The sequence below is a fragment of the Sprattus sprattus genome, assembly GCF_963457725.1.
Source record: "Sprattus sprattus genome assembly, chromosome: 2".
In the NCBI taxonomy this organism is placed as follows: Eukaryota; Metazoa; Chordata; class Actinopteri; order Clupeiformes; family Clupeidae; genus Sprattus; species Sprattus sprattus.
The window spans coordinates 11,424,980-11,443,584 of NC_137921.1; the positions used below are offsets into that span (position 1 = coordinate 11,424,980).

An 18,605-nucleotide genomic window follows, 5' to 3' on the forward strand; every position below is an offset into this window, starting at 1 on the left:
TGACAGCATCGTCATGATTGTTGACCAGCAGCTGCCACGGGCCCTGTGGCCTGTTGGTAAAGTCACGGCAGTCATTCCAGGAGTTGATGGCAGAATACGGACAGCGCAGGTCCAGGTCAAGGACCGGACGTACACGCGGCCCGTTGCCAGACTCATCAGACTCCCATCACTCCCACAAGATACCACTGTCTAACTTTGCTTCACAAAGTTGGGGCGGCTGTAAAAACGGCTCTCTCCCCCAGAGCCATCAGCTGAGGCACCCTGCTGTTTTGGGCCACTCACAGAGCCTGGGGTCCAGGCAGAGGTCAGCCTATCAGCTGATCCCTAGGTTCTGTGGGGGGTCGTAAACAGTGGAGTGCCACTGTCTATTGGCCACCACAGAGACTGTTTCTTGAAACCTACATTCCTCTGTGGACTGTTTCAAGTCTCCCCCTGAGGCATGCCTGGACATGCATCTCAGCCTCTCTCGCCCCTATATAAGCCCGACCCCCTCTCTGGCCATTTTGTGGGAGCAGAAGCTGGAGAGAGGAGCACAAAGGATTTGGGGGACTAAGTTCAGAGACTTTCTTCATTGCCGTGCGTCTTTAAGACAGTGAGTGTTCTGTTATTACATGTGTGTTTAACTATTAAGTTTGTACATATTAGTGTAGATAAATACCTGTTATTATTTGTTGTATTGAGCACTCACTGTCGGACCGCTTCTCATTCAGGATACTGTCACCATTTCATGTTCACTCTTGTTGTACATAATGATTCATTTATTGTATTTGAGTGCTAATGTTTGTATATATTTGCATTATTTCATAGAAACCACGGTTTCATCAGTCCTCACGGATAACTCAGTCATTACACGGATTCATGCGTGTTAGAAGTCCTTTACACGGATAATTCCAGCATTCATTCATATCTTCACTGTGTGTTGGCAATAAACCTTTTCATCATTGGACTTTGGCATTCTGCTGTTCTTACCGGACAGCCTGTGGCGATTGTAACTCATCATTACCAGCAATACAGTCCTTTCAAGGGGATTCAACAACAACCCCCTATTTTATACCTCCCTTTATAGTCAGTGATGGCTCTTGCTGTGATGTGATGCTGCTTTGATGGCCTTCAAAAGGTCGTATCTGGCCTTCCTGTACTGATCAGGATTCCCGGAGTTAAAGGCAGCAGACCGGGCTCTCATGTTGGCCCGGACCGCAGCATCAACCCAGGGCTTCTGATTGGGGAAGGCCAGACAGCCTTCTTGGGAACGACATCACCGATGCAGTGTTGGATGTAGCTGGAAACTGTATATTCATTTATGTCCCCATCTGCTGCCTCCTGAAACATCAGCCAGTCAGTGGACAGTTCTGGAGAGTAGCCACACTCTCGTCACTCCATTGGTGGACTGTCCTCGCATTATCTGCCTGTTTCCATTGCTTCTTCAGCTGTCTTCTCTCTTAAATCAATCTGACGCCTTGACTTGGCTTGACCTCGCTTTCCCTTCCTGTATGCTGTATACTTTTATAACTTGTTGTTTCCCTTCCCCTTCTGTCACATGACCTCATCCCCCTTTTTTTTATCTCTACCAAGCCGACCACAAGCAGATGGGTGACCCCCTTATGTGCTGCGGTTCTGCTTAAGGTTTCTTCCTGATTAACAGGGAGTCTTTTCTTGCCCCTGCCACCATTGTGCTTGCTCTAAGGGGGGCTCAGGCACTGGGCTCTGTAAAGCACCTTGAGACATCTTATTGTTTTGGAGCTTTATAAATACAAAATTAACTTCCCTTTCAATTCAGTGAGGCCTTAATTTAAGATGTCATTGACAACATATCATAAATACAGAGATCGAAGAAATCTTTTTACAAAAATCGCATTCAATATTCCAGACCTATTTTTTTTCCAACACCTTGAGACCTTACTGGAATATAAATTCTATGAAATTTCAATAAAAGAATCGCATTAAGGGAAAGATCTGTAAGTCTGAAAAAAAGACGTATGTATCTGTAATCAGTAAATAGTTTGTTGATAATTCAAACATACATAGGCCTTCATACCTTCATTGGCATATGCAGTGCAATGTAGGCCTGCAAGATGGGCACAACAAATGCATTGTTCTTCATCACTAACACTACACAACAAGCTGAAAGTATCAATGCAGCAAAACAGGCCACTTTAGCCGTTGGGCTTTAATGCTTTTGAAGTTGACAGTTACAAGACCTGATGTAAGTCCACTGAGTGATGAGTTAGCTGGCAAGGGTATCTTAAGTAAGCAATGTAATCATGTCAAAAATAGTGACCAGCTGCTGAAAGACTGTATGAAAGTGATAATATGTAGCACAATACAAAGACAGTACTCTAATAAAACCTCCAATATGAGGCCAGAAATATAAAGTCTTTATTATTTTCTGATGGTGTACACTATTGCAGTTTGACATATTAAAATATATTCGTAGAAAACACAGGTTCTTTATAAGTCTCCTCTTGAAAACACTGGGGCCATTAACCTGATTTATAAAAAGGGAAAATATTTTTCAAGCTTTCATTATCATCTGTACATCTCTTCTTCTTCACGTGTCAAATTCTAAATTGTCTTAACTGCATCTTTCTTTGACATATGCAAATTAAATACAGAAAGATTCACACAAAAAAAACAAAGTGTGTGTCTGCACGCCTACCTAGCTTGTGCTATGCCAAGAGCTCTCTGTCTGCTCTGAGAGATATCCATCTCGAGAAGGCGTGGGAATGATGTTGGTGGTACCTTAAGCATCACTGACTCTTTGCTGGCCAGCTGCATGTTGTCCATAGTAATATTGAAACTCCACGTGGCAGGTGCCCTTGGTTTGCCCAGCTCCCTGAGGGAGAAAGAGGTCAGAGGTCAGATCTGCATTATGACTTGTCACTCTGCTGCTGCATTGCGATACTGCACGCAAAGACAACATAACATAACAAACGAGATAATGAACAAGTCATTATTCACATCCACTCTATTGCATTGTATGCAAGAATCTGAACTCCACACAATTTTCTTCATAAGTACTGTAAAGGTATTAGTATCTGTATTTATTTAGCTTGAGACTGATGGAGATGTTCTCTTTACCTGACATGTGGCTGCAGAAGAGCACCCAGTTCTGGTTTCATAAAGCAAGATAAAGGTGTGACACTTGGTTGGGGATGGCGGTAACGGCCAACATTCAAAGTCAACTGGGGTTTAATGGTTGAAAATGGCTGGGTTTGGGACTTGTCAGCACAGACATATGGTTTGACAAGATTCACACCCAAATCCAGCTCAAACTAAAACCGAGGAAACAATTCAGTTCATTGCAAAGGTCCGGTGGGGAAGAGCACAACACGTAACAGACTTTCACACTTTTAGTACACCCGCTTGAAATAACACTATTTGTGATCATTTACTACCCATTACAACTTTACAAGAAATACTAATGGCTTATAACTTGAGCATGTCCATTTAGAAGTATTGCAAATATTAATGACCACCAATTCACTAAGGTGGTGATTCCACTGTGAATTAATGTCATGCACTCGGCCTAGTTTATCCCCTTACCTTTCTAAACAAATAAAGTGTTTTGGCTAAACAGGTTCGGCGCTGGTCTTCAATGGTCATTTGCCTCACTCTCCAGCGTTGCATCACTGAACTCTGATACCACTCCATTTTAGTCAGGAAGATATAAAGATCTCTCAGTTCTGGTCCATCATTATGCTCACGGGCAGAAAAAACCTTGACATTTAGATTGCTCCTGGAAATATTACATAAAAACTGATTCAAAGCATGTCATGGCATCCAATACCAGCGCAAAACCACAAACTACATAAATCAAAAACATAAAAGTACTGTTGCGATGTCTATACCTGATTTGCCACAGGGTGTGATGAGCAATGAACTTCCTTATAAGGCAAGCAAGTCGCATTTCATTAACACTTAGACTGTACATGATGAGGTCTTTGGCAAAGAAGTATAGCTCTGTGGATATGTCCTTATTGAGTAGTGCCTGGTGCAAGACTCTCAGATTGGTCATTTGGGATTCCACGCTCAACTGGTGCTTTCCTGCCCTCATCTCATCTCTCATGATTCTCTCCCCCTCTAACCCAATTTCTTTCTCATAGCGCCCAAGAAGTTCCCTAAACGGTTTGGCATCAATTTGTGGGATTTCAAAAGACTGCTTGGTGTTGATTTTCACAACTGGGCTATTTCGCACTTTTCCCAGTATTTTAGGAGGTACCTCTTCTTTATGACTGAGTTGTCTGATCTTGGGTTTCTCAGCAACAGGGGGTAAAGGGGGAAAGCGTTGCTTTCCAAGATTTCGCTGCTTTTCTGTGTCAACTTTGGGCTCAGGGGGTTTGTCTTTGTCCTTGTCTTTGTCCATCTCTACCAAGTTTTCCCAGACCAGACGCATCTTGCGGGACTGCTCCTTGCCCTTGATATGGATGTTCTGCAGCTGCTCACACACATCTGTAGCCTGGTCTCTTAATTCTTCCTGAAGACCCTGCACACTTTCAGACACATTCTCAAAATCCTCCTCACATGTCTTAAATATCTTGTTTATGTCTTGTAGCATCTGTCCTGGCGTGGCTGTGTTATCTAAATATTGGTCCTGCTTAACATGTTCATCTATTACAGGCAGATCTAGAATGCCTGAGGGGAAGCTTTTTTCAAAAGTAGTACGAAGGCTGCTTTGCAAAGAGAGGTAAAGCTGAATTGCATCATTGGCCTTATGGGGATCCAGGCCCATTTTTTCCAAATGATCTGGCATATTATTCTCAAAAGATTCTTTAATGAGGTCAGAGACATAGTCCTGGAAGGTACTCAGCAGATTTCTGCTCTCCTTTTCTACCTCTGCGAAGACACTGAGCTTCTCTGGCACTGGTGGCTCTTCTCTAGATACATCCGCTGGGCTAGCTACTGGCTCAACACAGATCTCACTTCTTTTCTTCTCAACATAAATTATCTGAGGCACATTTGTTGGCTTCTCTTTTTCCTGTTTAAGCGTCTTGCGCTCAGGCTTGCTTGGTTGCTTAGGCTTGCTTGGTTGCTCTGGGTTGTTTGGTTGCTCAGGCTTGGCTTGTTTTGGAGTTGGTGCAATGACCTGGGGATCCACATAATACTTTTCTTCAAAGGCTTGGTCCTGCAGTCCCTCAATCTGTTCTAGGAGCTGCACATTGTCTCCTTTAAGAGTGTTGTTTTCATGTTTCAGTTGGGTTATCTGTGCATTTGCCATTTTGAGCTTATTAAGTGTTTGATCCACTTCAGCCTGTCTGTCCTGAGACTGCAGACGGTCCACCTCATTCTGGAGAGCTTGAACCTCTTGTGACCGTTCTTTTAGGGCATGACTGAGGTTACTTAAACCTGTCTGGGCAAACTGGAAAGCCATGCTCATGGCTTTGTTGGAAGAATATGCTTTGGCCATGTCTTCCAGCATGAAGGAAAGGTTTATGGCAGCCCGGGGACCCGACTGGGTATCATTTAGCAAATGCTCAGTTGAGGGAGGCTGCAGCGCCTGTATTTTCAGCACCATGTGAGCACTCACACGGGTCTCCCTCCACCAATACCAAGTATCACCTGGCTTTCTGCCTGAATTAATGAGAAATTGAAAACTGAGAAGGGGGACCGTAATAGACAGGGTAATCATTTACACAAAAACCTTATATACCTGCACGCTTCTCTTTTGCAGTCTTCTTTCTATTGCCGCTAAAAATAAGGTCGCAAAGCTTGTAGAGACGCAAAACACCACTCTCAATACTTGACATGGACTTCCGGACCGTTGTATCCTGCAATGCTACCCATTCTCCTGTGATGTTATTAACCTCAATTAAATCCTTATCCACCTCCAACCCATTCAAGTCTCCATCTGGAAAAAAACATAAGGAAGGTAAGACTTGTATCAACCGACCGGGTAACATAAACTTTCTCTAACTATAACTTACGGATGCTTTCGAGACACTCCAAGACAATGGTTAAGTCACTCTTCCTCTCAAGGGTCGACATCAGGAAATTCTCAATATCAGCAAGCGTCTCATTGCGCCTTTCTCTCTCATTTGTATCAGATGAGGGCACAAGTTTCCCATTTTCCTCTTCCAATACAGTATTTGCCAAGCGATAGCAACACAACGTTGTGTTTACTCTGGCCAGGACAACCCCCACCTCTTCTGCTACATACTGGATGCCAACATTACCAAAGGATCATTCCATATAGCAAGAAACAGTTGCCATACATAAGGATAAGGGCTATAAAAACTACACAGTGTGTCCCTAGTTATAGTAGGCAAATAACACACAACTTATGACCATAGGCAACACAAAAACGTTTTTCACTCAAGCAGACAAATTGAAAAATTTACATTAAGTGCACTTAATTAACATCTTCGGCTCCCGAACGATTACAAAATTAAAACTGTCAGTTACAAGCTGCATGTACATACTGCACGAAATCTAGGCTACCTGTCTTGCTCTTGACAATTCGGAATCGCCAAGTTTCCTCAGAACAGTCAGTATAGTAAGAGGTGCGTCGTTGCCATGCCAATCGAGGCTGTCCGATATATTAATATCGCTTAGCGTTGGTCGGTCTGCCATTTTTGCTCAAGGAAGGTATGTTTCGTGGGCATTTGACCGTCCACTGTGCTGGTTTAGGCCCGCAATGTTGCTAAACTCAGGTACCTCCAGTATAACCCCAAACATGACGTCACAATAGCAACACGGGCGAAACTACGTCACGCGTTGTACTGTGCCAGCAGCTGTCATAATATAGGGCTCATAAAATCATACATTTAAAAGCATGACAAACCAGCGTTGCGTGTCTCGTTTACGATCGTCTACTTCGTGAAGCTCTTTACAGTCCGCCAATTGTGAATGGTAAACTGTAGTGATTATGTTCCCGCACCTCGTACTCTGGGCTCTGTAAAGCGCCTATAGAGACAATTGTATTGTTAGGGCGCTATACAAATAAAATTGAATTGAACTTGTAATTCTGATTATTAAGACGGTTCGTTATGGGTGAATTACCCTAATCCTAGGCTAAATGAAGATTAGCCTACCTATCGCGCTCGTAAATGAGCAAGCTAATAGGGTTGATCCCTGACATCTATTTTAAAATGTAGAACCCGCAATTTCCGTCCAGAATGAAAACCGTAATAACTACTTAGCCTACTAACCGATGCCGGAAAATATCAAACCGAGGCTTTAACATATCGACCGAGCGGGCGCGAGGTTGATAGCCAAAGCCGAAGTTTGATATCGAACGGTCGAGGTTAGTAAATTGTTTATTATATGGCATGTATCGCTCCTTTCATTTTGTAAATGAAAAGAAATGGTAATTTTTAATTGAAAACATGTCGCTTTGTTGAGCTCTCAAGTCTTCTCACGACACAATGTGTTTCAGGTGTTGCATAGCAATAGAAAACGGACAAAACGGCTTTAATTTACAGTAAAGTAACAACCATAGTTTTTCTAGTCTTCATCATCACTTTCAATAACACATCTTCGCTTCTTCTGAATTTCCTGTTGGCTCAATTGGCTGTTGATGTGTTCATTTTTGTCTGGATATTAAAACTCTCGCTTTCGCTCATTTGGAAAATGACGTCAAATGGCAATACACATGCAATAGCACCCTGCAGATTGCTTTCGGTCAACAAATCCATAATGTTCAGTGTGAAATGATCCGGGTGCGTCTTCTGACCTCCCCCACCCTTTTTCATAAAGCAACTGAAGTGAAACAAGGTGCAAAAGAAAAAAACACCACAAACAACAAAATACATTGCCCTATAAAGTTTATTCCAACCAATGTTTGCTGAAATTAAATCACAGAATAGTTCAACTCCCACATAAACCTCTCAGATGTATGCGGTTCTTTGCCTTTGCCACCGTTTTGAAAATAGGTTATTCCCATTCTTCAGATTACCAAACATTATCCCCCCACATTGTCTATCAGCAAGTCCCCAAATATTGGGCCTGCAGGCTATCACTCCCCAAAGAAATAAGGAGGGACAAGCAACATGTAGACACTCAGTCAAATTTCAAATGGAATTTTGTCTGACAATTTACCCATTTAAGGGGGGCCTACATCTTTACAGAGTAAAACCTGCCTCTCACTTAACAGTCAACAATGGTGATTTGCCCGATTTCATGGGCATCAATCTACACAGTCGTACAAACAAATGGTTTGGCGGCATTAATGAGTCCTTGGGACACATGACAACATACAGGACTTATTTTAAAAATACCATGGGGCCCTTACGTTTATAATTCCTAGTTAGAACCCTGAAAATTCATGTTCAACAACTCTCCCACAAGAAAAACATCAAGAGTTCCAACAAAAAGCCATCAGACAACTACTGTGTGCAGGCAGTATTTTATGTCATAAGTACCAAACCACCGGAGTGCACATTGTCGAAGAGTGGTCCTCTAAACTACTGGCAGATAGACACTGTCCTTGGTGAAACGGTTAATGCAGCAGAGCTGTATACAGCTAAGGCTCTGGTCAGTTGGTTCAATGGAATTAGGTCGACTAAGGCCATATCAGCCTCAATTGTAAAAAAAATAGCTCACAAACCAGGAAGTACTGCAAAATATCAAGGTAGTGTGCTGAAGCATCTATAACCAAACTGTCCGACAAATCTGAATAGGACACGTTCAGTGCCAGTTTAAAATAATTAATTCCCGACAAAACACATATTTGGTCACTGAAGGCCTCAAATAAGCACTTGAGGCCAGCATAGACACACGGTACAATGCCAAAAAAGGGAAACTTCCATTTCCCAATGGATACAAGAATGGGGAGAATGTTTCTAAACATAAACATTAAACTCTGGCAATGTGATGGTTCTTTTTTTTTTTTTAAAGCTCCACTGATTACAGGTTACAGAATCAAGAAGCATACAATTGGCAGGCAACCGTGACTAACCACCTCTTGTAAACACGTTGTTCAGTATCTTAAGTCCTACCCTGACTTATCTCCCTGCCATGTGGTGATTGAGTATCTACTTGAGATGCCACCACCTGACCAGGGCTAACAACCGGGCAGAGTGCTTGGGCAACTTAACCACGACGGTACTGGACAACTCTACAAAGTCCGGTCTTATAAACTGTGGAGGTATTCAGGCTTGTTTAAGTGGCTAGGTTCTGAAGGCTTCTCAGTGGGGTAAAGGGGTGAGGGGGGGTGGCAGGTGTTGTGGATCATTCTGATCATTTCGGTTCTTTGGGTGGTCTGTCCGTCGTCCAGCAGTACTGATGGAAGGGGGTGGACTGGAGGGTTGAGGAAAGGTCTATTCAGCCGCCTCAGTCTCCTCCATGGGCTGTCCAGTGACAGTCTCCACGGTCTTTGTTGCCTAAACCCAAGAAAAAGGTTAATGCCTTTCTCAATCAATACAGACTACAACAACAATGTAGAACTTCAAACAAGGCTAGGGCGGTATGTAAGCTACCTTCTTTTTCTTCTTCTTCTGTGCCTTGCGACTTGCAGAACTTTGCAGCAAAGCCTATATGCAGGGATGGGAAAAACAGGCAATTAGACAACTCCACATATACATCACACCTTGAGTGGGACTGGCGTGCTCTCGCTCTCGCTCTCGCCCTGTGTCTTATAAACTTGCTAACCTTGAGCTCTGGGTCCTGCACGTCGTGCTCAGATTGGTACAGCTCAGGTTCCTGGGGTCCCCCGGTTATCCGCAGGGGCCCGTTGGCCATCAGCATCACAGTGAACTTGAACTGAGCCACAAACTCTCCTAGAAAAAAAAAAGTCTTATTAGGACCCATTCCCAATATTTTAAGGTAACACATGGTAACCAAGTGCACAGCCACGAGTATTTCAGTTGGCATTGAAAAAAATGTTTTAAGGTTCTCTCAGACCCATTAGTGTCAGGATATTCTGATACAATCTTTCTAAGCTTGAAGAACAGTTAGTCTTTAGCTCATTGGGGGTGCTCTGAGATGGCTTCTGTTAAAGGTTTATGGGAATCGGATGACTCACCCTCTTTCTCATGCAGGACATTGAAAGGTTGCAGCAGCTCGTGCTTGGCGCACTCCACCACACCCAAACGTGCCTTCCCCTCGTCTTCAAACGCCCTGTGATACAGTGAAAGTCAGACAATGACAACAGACTAAGACATCAAGGGCAGTCTGGACTGGAATTGAACATGAAAAACTAGAGAAGGTGGCCCCTGAAATACACTGCAAGATGTATGTGACTTTTTACTACGTAAATCTAAAATGAATCAAGAATATTGTAATTTACATTTATTCGCAGATCTTCAATTTAAACTGATAAAATCACAGAACAGTTAAGATTGGCAGGCTACTGGGCTGTCAATCCTAACCCAATATCATGTTAATGCAAATTTGTTTCAATGCCCGATTTGAATGCTATTAACGCAGGTTCAGTTAATGATGACACTTTTACCTCATCTACAGTTCAGCATTTCTTTAGCATTAAGTCGGATTGTAACTAGCAACAAACTATTTATAAAGAAGCTAGAGGACCGTGAGGACATATTAGCTGAACTCCACAATAAGTGTATTGGAATACAATCAGAGACTGAACCTCTAACGGAGTCTCAATAATAAATACATCGTGTCAATAACCATGGTGATAAATATTAATACTTGAAGAATTTGCTTTAATGGTCAATTCTGAACAGATCAAAAAAATGTAAGAGTAATTAGCTATTAACTAACAGCCCTGTCAAGCTAGTATAGTTTTTCAGGCCAGTTGGCAAAGCAGTACCTCAGAGTGAAGGGCATAGCATCGAAACGGCGCTCCACCTCGCTAAAGAACATTCTGGATGTCTTCATCTTTAGACCGTACTGCTTACTGGGGTCCCGTTTGTACACAGTAGTTCTCTGTCCGGAGTCTTTAGCCTGGGGTGCAATGACAAAATGATGAGGTTGTTTCATTTCTTGCCAAAGACAGTGTCAGTGTTGTGGGAGCACCAATCTCGCCCTCACCTTGCCCTCCCCTGAGCTGATGAGCACGTCAACGGCATACACCTCGTGCACCTCAAACTCTGCTTTTTCATGGTCCTTCCTGTGGAAATCAGGTGAACATTTTTCAGCCATCCGCTTTTACAAAAGAAAATCACTTGTTCTAATTGATAGATTGACAGTTCTCCTCACCTCTGCTGTTCTGTTGGGTTCTGAATGATGGTCTTATCTCCATCAATTACATGCTGCTTCAACTGGTGAGACAGCATACCTGTGCAAACATGGAACAAACACACATTTAAACAGTAGCTACCAGTGATGGTGCCTATTAGTGTGACAACTATGAAGTCTAAGCCTGTGAGCGGAGGAGACTCAGAGAAACAGACACTGGGCCTCACCCTCAATGGCTGTGCATTTGAACGACTCTGCTATCTTGTTCCATGCCTCCGTGACCTGAGAGTTCTGCCAGAGGAGCACAGAAGGGGACATTTATCAGCCTGAGAGTAAGGCTGAGTGGCAAAGCTTGAGCAGGATCATCAGAGAATTAAACACGACTCACATCATGACTATCAAAGAGAGCACGCACTTGACCACATGCTTCTGGGACAGAATGAACGGACCACATCTCTGCTATTGTGCTTTGTCCGCCTGAAATAAGTTTGATTTATCTAACTTTTTTCAAAGGTTAAAACCTTACCAAAGAAGACAGCAAACTGACCTAGCTAATACAACATCCTTTTAACCCACTACACAGGGTGCCTACAGGTACAAACAAATTCAATTTAAGACTTTTTAAGACTTTTTAATACCACTTCTAAATGAAATTGAAGACCAAACTTACGATGGAAAAACAAATCAAAAGTGGAAATATACAGTAATCTTTCCAAGTAAACACACTGATGTCTGATAATAACCGGTTGAGTTTAAAAAACACTGGCTTAATGTGTGTAATGCGAAAAGACTGTCATCAGTCCTCAATTTTCAGAGCATTTAGGTCCCATAAACAAATGCTTATAAAATCAAGTAAATAAATTAAAAAACGCCAAAATCTGGCTGGAGCCCTGGCTACAATGATAAACCAATAAACAGGAGCCCTGGCTACGGCGCAATCCGAGGGGTGGGGTTATCCCCTCAAGTCTAGGCTACGAGATTCAGCCCTAACAAGTTCCGATCATTTGAACGACAGCAAGAAAATAACATTTGCGAATAAAGTGTACAACGGAAACATAGGCCATTGTTCGTGTTTTACTACTCAAAGCATTCCAGGGATTGAGTTACAGTGGCAAGTTAGCGATCAAAGCAACAGGTAGACCACCTCCCAAAATCAGAGCAACTGCAGATTCCAGCACAGCTGGCTAATAAGTGGTAACGTTAGCTACCAATGGAGTTGAATGAATGGTGTGCTAACGGTCACATATTAGAACGTAACGTAAATGCAAAACGTTTTTTTTTTTTTTTTTTTTTGCTGTCTCACACTGTGATAAATATGTTTAAGTGACCTCCGTTTAATTTCCATAAACTGTTCGTTGTAAGGTAAAATTAATACATTGCTAGCGGGCGTGGTGTAGCGTGTGGAAATAGCACTGACAGGACTAGAGCAGGGGTTCCCAACCTTTTCGACTCCGGGGCCCAACTTTTCGTATTTGTCAGGGCCCAACAGACACCCTGCTTATTTTAGCGAATCTATATTCCATTAAGCTAATTGAATCTATAATCCATTCATTGTAATTAATAAGCGATTGTTATGTGTGAGAAAAAGCAACATCAGCACCTGCCACAGGTGGAAGCCTATAAATAAAAGAAAATCTAACTCTAGATATAACATCAAAATTGTATTGTGCACCAGAAAACAACATAAATACACACAGATAACTTCATTGCAGTAGGCCTAGGCCTATTTGTGCACAGCAAACAGAACCAGAAAAGACCCAAAAGATAGCATGTACTCAAAACAAGTGATGGAACATGCAAACAAGACCACTCAGCTAGGCCTAATTAAAATAGGTGATGCTTCAGACATGCAAACAAATAGGTTCAAATAGGTCAATATAATGATTAGAATAATTTAAATAATGAATTAAATCTGTGGCTGCAATCTATAATCAACATAAATAGCACCAATCATTCCTGGGCAGTCGTTTGAGGTGGTAGCTGTCCACAGAAAAGCATAACCACTCCAATGATAACGCACAAAAACAGCACTAATGCGTCGGTCGAATCCTATACATTTACGAGTAATCACTTCAGACAGCGTGTATTTTAGACACTGTTGTTTAATGGTATTTTTTTCGTGCTCTCTCGCCGTAAAGCAAGTAATATGCGAAACACAATGCTGCCGACGGTAAATCGTAACAATTATCCCCTGAAGCAATTCGGAACACCTCAGTCAGCCCACCGTCTTCAACTATGTTGAAGAGCAGACAGTCACCACCAACCCAAACTGATACAGCGTTGATAACTTAAACTTGGTCTAGTTATTTTCCTAGAAACGTCGTGGAGTGTGGGTTGGCAATCATCTAACCTGGGGTTGCTTTCTGTCAGGTGCTTTGCATTAAGGTGATAACTTAAAGACGAGTTGCTTCTGTGACAGCTAACTTCAGCTTGACAAATGCTACATACAACTTTAGATTTGTCGATTGTCCCGTCATTTGGCCTCTTAAACAGAAACTTTCCACCAAACAATCCCTCAGCTCTCTCCACCTTTCACTACTGCTTCGGTCGCTCTTGCCTAACTGACTGCAGGCACGCGCCGCTAGTGTCACACCGGAAGTAAACAAAGTTGCGTCAACTGCATTCAAATATTTGTATCACATACATAGACAACGCAGAGCACCGGCTACCGGAAAAAAATATTTGACCTGGCAGAACACATTGCCTGCATTTTCGCACTGACATGGCACAAAAATATTTAAGACCAATGCAATCTGAATTTAAGACAATTTAATACTTTTTAAGGCCTTATTTTGATGAAAATTGATTTACGACTTTTTAAGACTTTTTAATGACCCGCGGCCACCCTGCTACAAGTGTTTTTTTATTATTAACCTTTGTAAACAGACTTATAGACATTAACAAAGACTAGTGGTCTTTGCACAAAGGGAGAAAAGCCAGAGCAGATTATCACAACTCAGCAGAGGTGACTGGTCAAAACAAAGCCTCCCAATCCCTCCCATAAAGCATCCCTGTCCCCCGGGTCCTTCCACCCCCCCTCACTCACCTGGTTGCCAGGCTTCACCAGACGCAGTGCAGCCTCAGCGCACAGGTGGGCAGCCTTCATGACGTCTGCCTTACGGCCAGTCACTGGATTGTCCTGGGACAGAGGGGAGGGGGATAAAAAGGCTTTTCAGACAAACTGAAAAAAGAGACAGAGGTTGTTGTGTTTCATACAGGACCGAGGGAAAGCATAAAGAGAAAAGTCTAGCACAAACCTTGTTTGCACCAACGACAAAGCTGTGCGCCACGTTTGAGATGAACCCATCCACATGCACACCAAGGTCACTGGAAACGGCAGAAAAAAAAGAAAGAATATAAGAATATAAAAATACAAAAACAGACCTCTCTACAACAACAAAATGATACAGTCACTTTTGTATGGTCAACATGAGGGCTTACACTTTGACCAGGTCTCCATCTTTCAGCATGTAATCAACATCACTCTTCAGAGGAGAGAAGTGGCACACACAGTTGTTGACAGATACACAGGTGGGAAAAGCAGTCCCTAGAAAAAAAAAAAAAAACAATCAAATAAAATCGTACAGAATATAATAGCCATACACCAATAAGCTAACAGATCAGTCTGCTACACAAACTGCAAACCTGTTCACATTTCATACCTTTCTTGATGTCCTTCTCCTTCTTGAAAACCTTGCTGGTTTCTGCCATGACGAAAGCATCTCCTTTTTCACACAAGCTGAGCACTGACACTCCAGGTTTGGCTATCTCCACCATCATCCGCACAGCCACTGCACAGGGGGAGGCAAAGTGTGATACAGAGATGGAGCACATGGGTACTGAGGAAATTCATCTTAATGGCAGAACGTTTTGGAAGGATTGCCAGGTGCTCCAGTTATTAAACTGACCGTCCCGGTTCCAAGACACTTAAACAGGCCATTTTGTAAAGATGGGACATTGATGCATTCTGCCTGGCATGAACCCAATACAGTGACGAAGGTTCACTACCTTTATGGAAAGGTTCAGTTCCTTTATAGAATAAAGTGTTGTATTTGATGTAATCTGCTAAAGGTTACTTGAGAAGAGGTATGTGGTTATGATTTCCTCAGCGAGTGAAACACAGAGAAGCCATGGCAATGTAACAAGTTATTGGTAAGAAAAGGTTTGCAAACACTGACACTCCACACAACTTTTCTTATTCAGCTCATCGACTTAATAGCACAAGTGAGATTGTGCTCGAATCCACGAACATCTTCCGGGACGATAAAGTAAAGTTCTACCACTACAGGAGGACATACTATAAATATCTACTCATGTGCCAGCTACTCCGCCCTAGATATACAATGAACATATCTAGAACATACAATGGGACATATGTTAACGTTTAAGATACAGCTTTCCAAGCTAGTTAGCTAACGAATTAAGCTAACTATACTCATCTGGAGCAAGCGCTCAAACGTCAGACATTCATCGTAGACTTCACGTAACGTATAGGCTACTGACAAATAAAAAGTGTAATTATCGTTTATTTAAACGCAACTCAACGTAACCATCTTGTGTTGTTCTACGTGATAGCCAGGTCAGAGAAGCGTTGATAAATACAGCCAGACAGATATCATTACATTTATTATATTATGGTTATTGAAAGACTGTCCACATCTCAACGAAGTAGGGTATGATAAACACTAGCTACTACGGTGTCTAGAGATGATGTACAATACATACAGCAATTGGCTACTCGAATATGCTAGCTGATGCTAACCAACTTTGTAATACAGCTGCTGCCACTTGTATAACGTTTACTCTGGCTTTACAGCTAGCCATTTAGCTCAAATGTCACGGTGGGCAAGATAATAATGTTGCGCGAACGCAATGACAAGCTGATTAGGCATACCTTTGCTTAGCAACATACTTGTTATAATTGAGTGTCGAACATAACTATTTCTGAACACAATGTAAGCATTCATTCCACACAGTATGCAGTTATCTTAGCAGGCTAGCTCAGGAGCTAGCTTACATTTCTGCACAGGCACATGGCCGCCCAGCTACACTTATGGCAGGGCTCGATACCCAGCCAAGTTAAAACTCCGTAACGTTACCTAGATGTGTTAACCAGCTAATCCACAATTCACTTACGATTGGCAATGTCAGCGCCCATTTTGTACTTGGTAACAACCAAGTCATCTGCTATGGTTTGATCTTGTTGGTCATCGTCCCCCGACATGTTTTCTAATGCGTTCAGACAACTTTTCTCTTTACGGTTTGTGTGATAGTCCACCACGCCGAGCACAGCAACTCCACACGTACGACTCGCTTGGCCCGTTCTGCTCCTCTGACCCCTCCTCACGCGTCCCCACGCAAGCTAAACCGCCAAATTCAACTAGAACGTCATTGTCATGCCCATGATGATTAACCCGATATCTTTAGTTTACAGCTTCGCGTTTATCACACATTATTCGGTTCTGGCTCAATTTTAAAACGACATTCAGAATGCGAATTCTTCAATCATGTATAATTGTCTCAATAGACGGGGTTTTGTTTGGGTGGTTTTTGCCATCATGTAGTTATCCTAGTGGTTTCAGTTTACATGTCAAATAGCCAGAACAATACAGGCTATTGAGGCTGGGATGTGATCCAGGCTATAATTTTTCAGGACTAAGGACGTGGATTTTACATCCCATTTTCTTTAGGTGATGCACGGAGGTTACGTATTCTTTCGCTGGTGAAGCCCTGTCTCCATTATCTCAAGCTATATCCATCATTACCCTACTATGGACGTGTTTTTGCCTCTATTAAAATGGCTATGTATTTTGCACTGCGCAATTGGGTCATGCAGTATGAAAATGCATTTAGCGCCTGGCAATATGCAAAACATTAGACTGTCTACATTGCCGGAGAGGGGACAGATGGCAACGAAACGGCGGCTTCTCAAGCGAAGCGAAGGCAACGGACTGGCATGATGTTTAGACGAGGAAGATCAGCCCAATACAAGAGAGAGAGAGAACATCCTTAGCACCAGTAACTTATCAAAGAGATTTTCTTGGCCACAGTGCCTTTGCTTGATCTGCACCTGTTGTAACCTGATGGATAACATTTATGTCAGTTTTTATGCTCACTACATAACTGGATTAGATCTAGCCTACTATACAACCTGGCCCAGTAGCTGCTTCTTTAAATTATGTGCATTGCTTGTTACACTAAAAGTGTAACAACTTTTTTACATTTCACTACATTATCATGTATGTGACAAATAAAGCAACTTGAACTTGAAAGTGATGATGAACCAACACTCTGAAACAATTTTGTATCCATTTGGCTTAGCCCTCCTTAACATAAATCCCTAGTGATGTCTTTGCTCAGTTAATTTAGTCGTTGGTCCAAGGCGGGTAGAGCTTCCTCATTCATCTCATGCGACAGGCACGTGCACAAACATTTTGGGGGGCAGGTGCTCAAACAAAAAAAAGGGCACCATCGCAAAGATGATTTATGAAATTTAAAATAATAATAATAAATAAATAAAAAACAAAGGAGGATATTTTCAATTTAGATATTTATCAACAAACTAACTCAAATTATCTCCTGAACATAACTCAGTTATACAGTCTGTCCTTGCTCATCTGTAATGGGCTCCTCTGAACCTGGTGGGTTTGTTTGGTTGATGGCCTATAATCCAAGATAAAAGAGAGCTTCTACCCTGACCTGCTTGCTGCAGTTCCCTGAACTTCTGCTTTTGGAGTCTCTTTTTTCTTGGCATTATGTTGCAAATTTTGTAAATTGGATGTTGTGCATAATAACCAAGAGTGACTTACCTGTAAAGCTGACACACAGTACAAACACCTTTTTTAAAACAGTTTTTTGACTGAGTTTAAGCATACGCAGCATTACACAAATACTATACCATAATAAACCTCACCAGAAAGACTGTCATGTAGCTCAATTTAAGACCTACCTTTCATTTCAATAATTTTAAATGATACAAAACTAGTGAAACTAGTGTCTAATTTGTAGAACAGTAAAACTGCCTTTACATACTCTGCCTGCCTGTATTTCTCTCCCTCTCTCTCTTCATTAAACATGACAAACATCAGTTAACAGCTGGACAAGGCTTTGAAATCACCGATTTTGTGAGTTTTGTGTTCGTCATTTTTTATGAAACGTCGGACCAGTTGCGACGTAATGTTTTCAGCTGCGCTAATGTTGTAGTTAATTTATCACCAAACAAGACCGGGAGATTGCACAAACACAATCATTACCTGTTTGTCTAATGCTGCGGGTCAGGGAAGAAGTAGGCTGTAGCCGTTTGGCCTGCGCTCAGCACTGCATGAGCATTAAGTGGAGGAGGAGGGAGGGCATGGCGAGGGCTTGTGAGCGCCGCGGAGCATAACTCAAATAAATGGCCCATCTGATATCAAAACACATTTTGGGGGAATTGATGACAGAGAGAGTAATTTTGATTCTTAAATATTGATGAATCAAGAAAGAATTTGGCTCCAGCAGAAGGGGCACTTTTCTCATCCAGTGCAAAA

At 42.2% G+C, this 18,605-nt stretch overlaps 1 protein-coding gene across 1 annotated transcript; it reads right to left on the minus strand.

Moving 5' to 3' along the window:
- Positions 1-7,743: 7,743 nt before the first annotated feature.
- On the minus strand, positions 7,744-16,387 carry pa2g4b (proliferation-associated 2G4, b). Its single transcript, XM_080860599.1, has 13 exons — positions 16,216-16,387; positions 14,742-14,870; positions 14,521-14,626; positions 14,337-14,406; positions 14,126-14,218; positions 11,307-11,370; positions 11,101-11,179; positions 10,933-11,011; positions 10,712-10,845; positions 9,959-10,053; positions 9,586-9,713; positions 9,414-9,467; positions 7,744-9,317 (listed from the first exon to the last, which is right to left on the minus strand). The coding sequence occupies exons 1-13, from the start codon at positions 16,301-16,303 to the stop codon at positions 9,255-9,257; spliced, it is 1,182 nt and encodes a 393-aa protein (XP_080716725.1). The 5' UTR covers positions 16,304-16,387; the 3' UTR covers positions 7,744-9,254.
- Positions 16,388-18,605: the final 2,218 nt, after the last annotated feature.